At 37.0% G+C, this 12,596-nt stretch overlaps 1 protein-coding gene across 12 annotated transcripts in view; it reads left to right on the top strand.

Moving 5' to 3' along the window:
- The window catches only part of FANCM (FA complementation group M), an 87,656-nt gene that overhangs the window by 5,602 nt on the left and 69,458 nt on the right, over window positions 1-12,596 (top strand). For 11 of the 12 annotated variants that reach the window (XR_014261122.1, XM_082452013.1, XM_082452012.1 and 8 more), the window contains exons 3-8: window positions 471-548; window positions 4,008-4,166; window positions 8,669-8,800; window positions 10,487-10,619; window positions 11,287-11,412; window positions 11,928-12,014. Coding sequence is in view for 11 of the 12 variants with exons in the window: in XM_082452013.1 (XP_082308139.1) it covers window positions 471-548; window positions 4,008-4,166; window positions 8,669-8,800; window positions 10,487-10,619; window positions 11,287-11,412; window positions 11,928-12,014 (715 nt within the window). In the remaining variant the exon portion in view is untranslated. Of the gene's footprint in view, window positions 1-470; window positions 549-4,007; window positions 4,167-8,668; window positions 8,801-10,486; window positions 10,620-11,286; window positions 11,413-11,927; window positions 12,015-12,596 lie in introns of those variants that run through there. The other variant, XM_082452011.1, reaches the window with a different exon arrangement.

The following is a 12,596-nucleotide window of genomic DNA, read 5'->3' as shown; positions in this document are numbered from 1 at the left end:
CGTGTTCCCTGCGTTGGCAGGCGGATTCTTAACCGCTGCGCCACCAGGGAGTCCCTGTATTTAATTTTTTTTTCTAGTTTTGTGTTATGATTTATCTTAATCTGGCAAGTGTGCATATGGATATAGCTGTAAGCCTAGACTGTGGCCCAAGCAATGGAGAATAAACTTGATCTTTTTCTACCATTTGCTCTTGAATTAGCCCTTTGAATATTTTGATTTGCCTCAGTATAGGCCTTGATGTCGTAGCTTTATGTATAGAAGAAACCCTAAAGTGTTTTTGATTGGGATAGAGTATAAACCTAAATCATTTACTCTTCAGATAACATGATAGTTCCATCTGCTAGCCCATCAATACTCTAAATAAGGAACAATGATAGTGGATCAGATATAATAGCTTGTTTAACAGAATCATTTTTATTTTTGTATTGGGCAGATGAAATTAAAGAATTGTTTGTTTGTTTTTTTTTAAGGTTGTAAGAGAACTAGTCAAATATACAAATCACTTTAGAATCTTGGCTCTTAGTGCCACACCAGGTAGTGATATAAAGGTAAGTAAAATTTATTAATGTTTAAGAAAATAAGAACTTTTGTATGTGACCAGATCAGTTTTCCATTCTAGTATTTAGTTTAACATCAGGAGTACAGCATTTCATATAAGATGCCTACCTTTTCTTCTATGGTTGTAGGAGACTATCTACATTAGAGTCTTCAGACTTCAGTGTGCCAAAGAATCACCTAAAGCTGTTGTTTAAATTTTTACTGTTTTATTTTGAAATGACTTTAGACTTCCAGAAAATTTGCAAAAATTAAAGTCTCTGTATATCCTTCACTCAGCTTCCCCTGTTAACATATTACATAACCATAGTAAAATTATCAAAACCAGGAAATTAACATTGGTACAATACTAGTAACTGATCTGCAAATCTTATTTGACTATTGCCAGTTTTCCCACCAGGGTCCTTTTCTGCTCTGGGTCCAGTCTGTGATCCCACATTGCATTTAGTTATCACGTCTCCTCAGTACCTTCCAGTCTGTGACAGTTCTCATTCTTTTCTTGTCTTCCATGACCTTGATGCTTTTGAAGAGTAGGTGCCAGTTATTTTGTAGAGTATCCCTCAATTTGGGATTGTCTGATGTTTTCTTATGATTGGAGTGAGGTTATGTATGCATTTTGGGCAAGAATACCCCAGAAGTGATGCTGTACCTTTCTTAGTGCATTGTATCTGAGAATACATGATGATTTGTCTTATTACTGGTGCTGTTAATTTTGACTTGGTTCAGATGATGACTTTCTGGTTTCTCCATTGTAAAACTACTGTTTTTCCCTTTTTAATTAAGTCTATTGTGGGGGAGATACTATGAGACTATGTAAATATTCTGTTTTAGCATCCAGTGATGGTTCTTGCTTGAAACAATTATTAATGTGCTGTTTGCCTAATCATTATTTCCTCTTTCCCTCATTTCTTTTACATTTTAAAATTTGAATTCTTCTGTTGTGAAAAGCTGTCTTCTCTCCTCATTTATTTTTAATTCAGGTCTTTACATCAATATGGACTAATGGATATATATATATATATATTTTATGGGCTACAATCCAATACTATCATTAATAATTTTGATTGTTCTAGATTGGGCCATTGAGAATGCCTTGAAGATGGCTCCTGTGTCCTTTAGAATGCACTTTTGTTTGTTTGTGTGTTTGTTTTGAACACTTCCTAACTTATTGGCATCACAAGATATTTTATGCTCATTTAGTATTTTTCCTGTCCCCACTGTGGAATCCACCATTTCTCCAGGGAGCTCAGGTTTACTTTATTGGAGGATGGTAAAAAGTTTTGAGCCCTATCCCATGCAGATTTTGAGCCTTATCCCATGACATTCTAATTTAGTAGCCCTGAATGGCCTTCTGTGTTAGGTTCTGGATAATTTCAAAGGTAGCTTTCAATTCTGCCAGGTCATAGACTTTTTTCCTTCTGTCCATAGCCTCGATTAGTTTTAGAAATTTCTATCCTATCATTTCTGCCCAACCTTGTTTAAACATGCTTGATTGTTTTTAGTCATCGAGTCTCTGCTTAAATATCACCTCTTCAGAAAAATTCACTCTTAAGCTATGAAAAGTCAACTCTTCCTATCTTGTTATTTTCTTCTTAATATCTACCACAATCTGTCATTCTTTTGCTTATTCATTTATTTGTTGTCTTTTTGCTCCACTAAAATAGTACCTACATGAATGTAGGGATTATGTCTATCTTGGTTATACCTCTATCACCAATTCAATACCTGGCATGTGGGAATTACTCAAATATTTCTTTTTTTTTTTTTTTTTAAAGACATTCTTTTTTTCTTATTTTTTATTTTTTATTATTTATTTATTTATATTTATGGCTGTATTGGGTCTTCGTTTCTGTGCGAGGGCTTTCTCCAGTTGCGGCAAGTGGGGGCCACTCTTCATCGCGGTGCGCGGGCCTCCCACTATCGCGGCCTCTCTTGTTGCGGAGCACAGGCTCCAGACGCGCAGGCTTAGCAATTGTGGCTCACGGGCCTAGTTGCTCCGCGGCATGTGGGATCTTCCCAGAGCAGGGCTCGAACCCGTGTCCCCTGCATTGGCAGGCAGATTCTCAACCACTGCGCCACCAGGGAAGCCCACTCAAATATTTCTTGAATGAATGAATGATTAAAAATACTAAAGTCTGGGACTTCCCTGGCGGTCCAGTGGTTAAGACTCCGTGCTACGAGCACAGGGGGCACGGGTTCAGTCCCTGGTCGGGGAACTAAGATCCCACATGCCGTGCGGCCAAAAGAAAAAAAAATACTGAAGTCTTAGTCAATTTTATAAAATGGTCATATATTTACTCTAGAGTTTGAATGTATGTGGACATTCAGTAACTATAGTGTACTGCTGTATTAGGCACTATACTAGGTGTTGGGAATACAAAAGTGACTAAGATGTGATTCTTGCCCTAGAGGATTTTTTGTCTGAAACTAAGCCCATGAGGCTTTACTAGTTTAAAAAAAAGGAGTTTTTAATTTCTGGATACTTTCAGGATTCTTCCTCCCTCCCTCCCTCCCTCCATCCATCCATCTATCTATCTCTCCCTTCCTTTCTTTTTTTCATCACACCCAGTAGTACTGTGGTCTAATGGTACAGCAGTTGTTTATACCAACAGGTTTTTTGTTTTTTCTTAAATTCCCTATTTTTACAATTAAGTTCCTTTATAAGCTTCTGGTGAATGAAATTTAGCTCCAGAAATACATTCACATCATATATATTGATTTAAATGGAAAATATTCCACTCATTTATTTATTTATTTATTTATTTATTTATTTATTTATATTTTTGGCCACACCCGCAGCTTGTGGGATCTTAGTTCCTGGCCAGGGATCAAATCCTCACCCTTGGCAATGAAAGCGTAGAGTCTTAACCACTGGACTGCCAGGGAATTCCCTCCACTCATTTATTAATAATTGATTTAGCGTAGGACCTGTGCCCTCAGTTTCTTAACAAGTCAGTTTGTAAAGTATTCCCAAGGTACATTTGTATCTTTTAGTAGTAACAGGACTTCTCTGTTTTCCCCATTAAAAATCAGTGGAAAAAAGTATTTGCCAGGGAATCAGGAAATCTGGGTTTTAGTTCTGGCTCTAAAATTGACTGTTATATAATGTTTTGGGGATTTGGTTTGCTAATCTAAAACTTCTCTTTTGTCTGAGTCTTTATAAATATTGACAGGATATAACACTACCATTGGAAAACACAAAATACATTTGAGGAACTTGTTGGACATTTTATCTCTTGGATGCTTGGCATGCAAGAAAGATGTTTCAAAAGCATTTTCCCCTATTGTGCCACTCCTGATGTGCTATAATTTGTAGTTTTAAAAAATATTTAATGATATAAATTTCTAATGTTTTTTTCAAAAACTTATTGCTATTTTATTTTTGTTAGTGACAAACTAAAAAATTTAACAAGTAATATAATATATAATCATACTTAATTGATTTTCTGTAGGCTGTGCAACAGGTTATTACTAATCTACTAATTGGGCAGATAGAGATTCGTTCTGAAGATTCTCCAGATATTTTGCCATACTCTCATGAAAGACGAGTTGAAAAGCTTGTTGTTCCCCTTGGTGAAGAACTTGGAGCTATCCAAAAGGCATATATACAGGTAAGCCATTTTTATCATAATTCAGGGTTTTAATAAATGAACTGGTAATGTAATTACTTTAGTTAACAGAGTCTGACTGTGAGAATATATAGTTATAATCATTTATATAATTAATATGGTAAAAAATTCTTTGAAATGAAAAATTTCAGTATGAGTGCCATGTTTTATATGTACTGGCAAACTATAAGTTAAAGAGGAAATACAAAATGATGGACCATTTCTAAAGCCAATTATAACCTTATGTGGTTTTGTATTTTCTTAAGTAAACCTTTTAATTGCAGTATAACCAGCCCCCCAAACATATATGAACAGCATAGTGCATTAAATGTAAGTGTGCAGCACAGTGAATTTTCACATAGTGAACACACCCAAAACATGTATCCAGATTCAACCAGAACTTCCTTTGTAAGGAAATATATTTTCAGTATATTCCTCCCTGATCCCTTGTACAGCAGTGTTTCTCAACTGGGGACTATCTTGCCCACTTGGTGGCTTTTGGCAATGTCTTGACACATGATTGATTGATTGATTGATTGGCTGCATTGGGTCTTTGTTGCTGCGCGCGGGCTTTCTCTAGTTGCGGCGAGTGGGGGCCACTCTCCGTTGCGGTGCGCGGGCTTCTCATTGCAGTGGCTTGTCTTGTTGCGGAGCATGGGCTGTAGGCGTGCGGGCTTCAGCAGTTGTGGGTCACGGGCTCCAGAGCGCAGGCTAAGTAGTTGTGGCACATGGTCTTAGTTGCTCTGCGGCACGTGAGATCTTCCCAGACCAGGGCTCGAACCCGTGTCCCCTGCATTGGAGGGCGGATTCTTAACCACTGCGCCACCAGGGAAGCCCATTGACACATTTTTGATTGTTCTAACTGGAGGGTGTGGGGAGTGGACTTGTTACTGGCATCTAGTGTATAGAGGCCAGGAATGCTGCTTAACATCCTGCAATGGATAGGAGAGCCCCCCCAACAACAAAGAATTATCTGGTCCAAATGTCAATACTGTAGCTGTAAGACAACTGCTTAGGCAGTTATCACTTTCAATGGGAGAAATTTGGGGTAGCAATTGGTTTTCTAAACTTCATAATTATTGTCATGCTAGGAGAAAACCTTGTTTTTATATCCTCATTGCTGTGGATTAAAGATGGCTACAAATTCTTTGCTACTCTTCCCATTGAGAGGCAGGATACATTTCCCCTTCCCTAGAATCTAGGCTTACCCTAGGCTGACTTTGACCAATAGAATGTGGTGAACCCTAAGTTAGCCATGGTGAGCCTCAAGTTAACCATGCTGAGGAGAAAGGAGGAGCCAGTAGATAGCTAGAACTGAGGGTGCAGACACATGGCCTCAGTTGAGCTATTTCAGCAAGCTCCCAGCTGTCTGAGACTCTAGACATCAGGAGCAGAGACAAGCTGTCACTGCAATGCCCTGACAGAATTCTTTTTTATTTTTAGTATTTTGTTTTGCAATAATTTTAGACTTTTAGGAAATTTGCAAAAATAGTATAGAGAGTTCTAGTGGGGAGATACTTTGAGACTATGCAAATACCCTGATTCTCAAAATATTTTGTCCACTAACTTTAGCATATAATGATTGTTCTTGCCTACAACAGTTATTCCTGTAGTATTTGCCTAATCATTGTTTGTTGTTTCCCTCATTTCTTTTACATTTGTTAATTTGAATTCTTCTATAATGAAGAGCTGTTTCTTCTCCCCAATTTACTTTTTCAATTCTTTATATTAATATGGATAATTATTATATTAATGGATAATTATTTTTTCCTGTGGGTTAAGTTCTATACTATCATTATTAATTTTGTTGCTCAGATTGTTCCAGCTTTGGCCATCAGGAGTTCCTTTAAAATGGCCCCTGTGTCCTTTAGACATGCACTTTTTGTTGGGGACAGGGGGGTGGTTGGGGGAGGACTAGTTCCTAACTTTCCGGTATTACAAGATATTTTATGCTCATTTAGTAGTTGTCCTGTCCCAGCCATAGAATCAACCATTTCTCCAAGGAATCCTTATTCCTTCTATGGAAGAGTTGTATTTAGAAACCAAGACATGGGCACTAGATATGTTCATTGTTGCTGTGTCATCATCCCTTCTAGGCCCTCTCTGTTACTTGCTTGAATTCTTCCCTGCAGAAAAAAAATCACAAGCAAATGAAATGGTTGTTGTTTTAACCTATGATGTTTTGAAGTAGTTTGTTATTCAGGAATGAATAACCAGAAAGTTTATCTATCATTCAATCTTTAATAAGTCTTTCTTAAAGAGAAGTTTTATAGAAATATGGTTTGTTTTTTGTTTTTAAATTATTTGTAACAAAATTCTAAGTGTTAATAATTTAAGATATGGCAAAGTGTTTCTGGTAATCATCTCATAAATGCTAATACATTTGGTTATGATTAAAATCACTCCATTTCTAAGAATATGAAAGTTGTAATTTGTATAATCACATATAATAATTTAACTTTATTGATTTTTTTAGAGTGCTTCTTTAAGCACATGTGGTCAGCAAAGCTGATCAGCAAAGCTAGAAGAGAGGAAAGATTGAAATGTACTAAAATAGCTATATTTTAGGAAATGAAACTTAGGCAAATTACATATTGCTGTAGTAGGTCTTCATCTGAGGTCGCTTTTTACCTTCACTATGACATCAAGCTCAGGACCTTTTGTCTGCTGTTTCCTCTGCCTGGAATGCTCTGTCTTCAGAACTTCTCAGGCTAGGCATACTTTATCATTCAGATGTCAAGTATTACCTCTTAAAAGAAACCGTCTTTGGTGGTATGAACACGTGGAGAACTGTGGGAGCCTGGATGCCCAGTTCTCCCCTGAGAGCGCCCTGCTGTCACCCATGCAGCAGTAGGCTCCGTTGCTTGCCCAACCCGGACCACTGTCTCTCCTGCTGCTTGGTACCGGAGGCAGCCCTGGCCTGGAGCGGTCCATCCCCAGCCAGGAATCTTAGTGTGGGAAACGGGATGCTCAGAGGTGGAAGGGCGCTGGCAAGGTCACAATCCAAGGGCCCGCTCCTCTGCATCCTGGGGCTGGACGAGGGATGAGGCAGGGGGTGCCCGGGCAGCACGATTGATGCTCCTCCCCCCCACCCCCCAAAAAAAAGAAAGAAAGAAAGGAAGGGGGGGAGGTAGGGAGGAAGGAAAGAAAGAAAGAAACCCTCTTTGTCCACTTATATAATAGTGACCCCCTTCCCATCAAAGATTCTACTCTACAAAGCATTACTGTGTTTTAGGTTCTTAAATGCATTATCATAATCAAAATTCTCTACTTTCTTTGTTCACTTCTTTATTCCTTTCTTCCCTCTATTGAATATAAACTTTAGGAAAGCAGAAACTTCATTTGTCTCAGCCACAATATCCCCAGCATCAGGAACAATGCTTGATATATAGTATATGTTTAATGAATATATTTTTAAAAATATCTATTTGTTTATTTGGCTATGTCAAGTCTTAGTTGTGGCACGCGGGATCTTTGTTGTGGCATGCAGGATATTTCATTATGGCACGTGGGCTTCTCTAGGTGCGGCGCGGTCTCTCTAGTTGTGGCACGCAGGCTCCAGAGTGTGCGGGCTCAGTAGTTGCGGCGTGCAGACTTAGTTGCCCTGTGGCATGTGGGATCCTAGTTCCCCAACCAGGGATCGAACCCGTGTCCCCTGCATTGGAAGGCAGATTCTTAACCACTGGACCACCAGGGAAGTCCCTTAATGAATATTTTTGAGAGAATGAATCAGTGAATGAAATTAAATGTACTCAAGGAATTTTGATTTAGTCATCCCTCTGCAAATATTTACCTATGTGCTAGACTTGTTCTAGGCACTGAAGATGCAACAGAGAAAAAAATCAAGGCCCTCCTTTCATTGTGCTTAGTTTGGAGGGAGAGGAGGAGAGTTAAGAAATAAACAGATAAACACATATGTTCATTTTTTTTTTAATAAATTTATTTATTTTATTTTTGGCTGCATTGGGTCTTCGTTACTGTGCACGGGCTTTTTCTCTGGTTGCGGCGAGCAAGGGCTACTCTTCGTTGCAGTGCACCGGCTTCTCATTGCGGTGGCTTCTCTTGTTGCAGAGCACAGGCTCTAGGCCCACGGGCTCAGTAGTTGTGGCTCGCGGCTCTAGAGCACAGGCTCAGAAGTTGTGGCTCATGGGCTTAGTTGCTCCGTGGCATGTGGGATCTTCCCGGACCAGGGCTTGAACCCATGTCCCCTGCATTGGCAGGCGGATTCTTAACTGCTGCACCACCAGGGAAGCCCAACACGTATGTTCTTGAATTATCGTTGAATCTAATAATTGCTTGTGCTGACTCTCACATGGATTATCTGGAGATAATTGTCAAGTACTTTAAAATTTTATCATCTCTTCTGTGTTTACTTAAAAATTCATTTTAAGACAAACTTTATTTAATATATAATTTAATATATAAAACTATTTTAGTATGTGAGGAAATGTATTTGAAAAAGGATTTTAAAATAAACTTAAACTAAATTTCTTTGAAATCTGCAGATTTTGGAAGCACTTGCCAGTTCTTTGATTCAGAGGAATGTTTTGATGAGAAGGGATATTCCCAATCTAACAAAATACCAGATAATTCTGGCAAGAGATCAATTTAGGAAAAACCCATCTCCAAATATTGTGGTAGGTATTTTAAAATAAATTTTGCTGATAGACTACGTTTTTACTCAGAACCAGGATGAAATGTAAATAATGATTGTTTTTTGGTATATATTAGCTCATCAAGAATTCAGGGATGGTTTATATAGTTTATAAAAACATGAAAAAGATGTGGCAGGAATACAGTTTAATGATGTGAATTAAGATAAATTTATCTTATAACTTTTAATTAAGAATTGGTCTTTTAGTTCACTTCTGTTTTGCAAAGTCAAAGGGTCATAAGAGGGTAGATTTTAACTAACTTTTAGACCCATATCATTTAGTCTTAAATCTCCATACCGAGGTTGGATTAAGCATCACAGTAAGCTTTGTATTTTTAATCTTTATAGGAAAAAAATAGGTGGGTAGGAACATATCCATTAAGTTAGGTCCAGAGTCAAAAGAGATGCTCACAGCATGAAAAGGCACTGAGTCATTCTTGGAACTGCGAGGGAATGCATGTGCAAAAGAACAGAGGCAATTGAATGAAGGTATAAAGGAGACAGTGAGAAAACCAATTTGACTGAGGTAAAGGATTGAGGGAGTCAGATATCATCTAGGTTGTGACCACCTGGGAGTAGCTTTAAATGTTATACTAGAAATACGGACTTTATAGTATCTGGGAAACCACACAGGGAATTTTCTGTGAAATTGCAGTATATTATGCTAAACTTTAATAAAATGTTTAAAGTTTCTGCTAGGACTTAAAGGTTCATTAAAATTTTAAATCATAAATCTAAACCTGTTGAACTTGATCTCACTGATGAGAGTTTATGTTTTACAGAGATGTTGTTTTACCCTTTTACGTAATTAGGGTGCCATTTTAAGGCATTTATCACTATCCTGGAAACATTTAAAATGAGTGTAACTGATATTAAATGCTACTAAAAATGTAAGGTATTAAATAATAGTCTTCATCTCTAATAAAGGAAAATAATTAAAATATATTCTCAATGGTCTTTTAAAGGTATCTTATTGTATAGATATACCGACTGTATGCTCCTATAAAAGGAATATGTACTTTACTTTTCCTTGAGAGTAGTGGTTAAAAACACAAGCACACTGGGCCAAATTTCCTAGGTTCAAATACTGGCTCTGCTACTTATCACCTACGTGAGCTTCCGCATCTGTAAAATGGGCATAACAATAGTACCTACCTCCTAGGTGTTAAGATTAAATAAGTTTGTATAAGTAGTGTGCTTATAACAGTGTCTGGTGCTCCCTGTCAGATGTTACTGTGGCATGTATACTTGGTGTTAAATGTTAGTGTTAAACAGTTTGATTAAATATTTGTCCTGATGTCAGAAACATTTATGAGGATAGGCCCATATCTGTTATATTTTCCCTTGTATCCCAAATGTCTAGCTCAGTGCTTGGCAAATAGTAGGTGCTTATTAAATTGTTTTGAAAGACCAAATAAATCTATATACTGCTAATAATTTACCTGCAAAGAAAAACAGCGTATGATAAATATCCCCCCGTTCATTTATTCTCTTTAAAATGTAAGTTTCATGTTGAATTAAATAAAGGGGCAGATTGTATATGGAAAGTACATTGACACCTTTCCATAGCAACATCTTAGGACATTCAGTAGAACCAATAAGTTCTGCATGGAACATGTATCTTCATTTTTTTCTCTGGGTAAATTTGATACATGCTTGTTTTTTCTAGGGACTGCAACAAGGCATAATCGAGGGAGAGTTTGCTATTTGTATTAGTTTATATCATGGTTATGAATTATTGCAGCAAATGGGAATGAGATCATTATATTTCTTCCTTTGTGGAATTATGGATGGAACTAAAGGTAAATTATATGAAATTATTTTTTAAAGTGCTGACATGTATTATTTTGGTTAACGATATGTATTGAGCAGTTTGGATTACTTAAGGTGCTTTATTTTAAAAAGCAGTGAAGGGGACTTCCTTGGTGGTCCAGTGGACTTCCTTGGTGGTCCAGTGGACTTCCTTGGTGGTCCTCCCCCATGCAGGAGGCCCGGGTTTGATCCCTGGTCAGGGAACTAGATCCCGCATGCTGCAACTAAGACCCAGTGCAGCTTAATAAATAAATAAATAAAATAAAAAGCAATGAAATAGTTATGTAACAGATTCTTTCTTTCTTTTTTCCTTCCTTCCTTTCCTTTCCTTCCTTCCTTCCTTTCTTTTTCTTCTTCTTCTTCTTTTTTTTTTTTTTGCTTAAACAATGGACATATGTTTCTCACAGTTCTGGAGGCTGGGAAGTTCAGGATCAAGGTGCCAGCCCATGTTTCTTTGATTTTGATAAATTGCTGGAAGAAAGGAAGCCATTCATTAATACATATGTGAATGTGGAACTGGAAAAAGTTGCTGGTTTTTATTTTTAAATTTGAAAAACTTGCATTCATTGCTAAAGTTTAATTTCTTTTAAATAAATGATACATTTGATTAGTTTTGCTATTAAATTTATTGGAAAAATATTTTCTTAATTTCTGAAGGAATGACTCGGGCAAAAAAAGAACTTAGCCGAAATGAGGACTTCATGAAACTCTATAATCATCTAGGGTGCATGTTTGCACATACACGTAGTACTTCAACAAGTGGCATTTCTGCTATCAAAAAAGGTCTGGTTTTTCTTTTAAAATTTTATATTGTTTCCTCTTTATCAAGGTTAATTTTAAAATTATGCTCCATTGAGCCACATGTCTATTTATACCTACTTATATTTCTGTAGCAATAGACCTGTTAAATGCTAAAAGATCTTATTCTTCAACTTAGGATAAATATATATTCAAGCAGTTCATAAACTTTAAATATATAATAGAAGTTAGTAGTAGTTGTTACTGGTAGTGAAAATTCTCAGAACTACCAAAAACTGATTTATAGCTTAACTAAATGTGAATTTTTCCCTTCTCTTTGCTGCTGATTCTCATTTGGAGTCTTTCTCAGAATGAAATTTTCATAAAAATTCAAAGTTTATTTTACAGTAAGGTTTGTGTGCTACCCAGGTGCTACTTACTGCTTAAATAAAAAGAAATAAGTTTTAACGAATCCACTTTGAAAAGGGTAATTAAAATACATTAATGTAATCGAATATGGAAAAATACAGAAAAATTTTTTGTGTTTTGTTTTTTTACAGGAGATGAAGATAAAAAGTTCTGCTATAGTCATCCAAAATTAAAGAAATTAGAAGAAGTTGTAGTTGAACACTTCAAGTCATGGAATGGTAGGTCGTATTTAATAGACTCAAGGCAAGGCAAAGTTATTGAAAAAGCTAAAACTCTGACATTAGTTTGTGCTAACATTTCTTATGGAGAAGATGAGCTTTTAATTATTCTGGATAATGAATATAGAAAAGCTCTGAGAAATTTTGGGAGCATAGGCACCAGGGGAATGGTGGAAATGTTAAGAATAGGGTATTATGTGAAAAAGAAAAGTCAGCCTGGGGCAGTATAAGGGAAGCAGATAATAAAACAATGTATAATATAATGGTAGGGAAAAGTAAGCTAGGTGAGAAAATAGAGAGTCATGAAGAAGGCTATTTTATATAGGGTTTTAGAGCAGACCTCTTTGTAGGGTGATGTTTGAGCTGTTACCTGATGGAAGTAAGGGAGCAAGCCTTGTGGATTTCTGTAGGAGGATCATTCCTGGCAGAGAGAATAGGAGATTCAAAGGCCCTGAGGCAGTAGGGTGCTTGGTAAGATTAAGGATCAGTAAACAAACCAATTTGGCTGGAGTAGTGTAATGAGGATGAGTGGTGTAGGCACAGGTTGGAGAGATAGCCAGGGGCCAGGTCATGTAGGGTTTG

This window comes from Balaenoptera physalus (genome assembly GCF_965194825.1).
Source record: "Balaenoptera physalus genome assembly, chromosome: 2".
NCBI lineage: Eukaryota > Metazoa > Chordata > Mammalia > Artiodactyla > Balaenopteridae > Balaenoptera > Balaenoptera physalus.
Note: the sequence above shows the minus strand (reverse complement) of the source record. Positions and strands in the feature narration are given on the sequence as shown.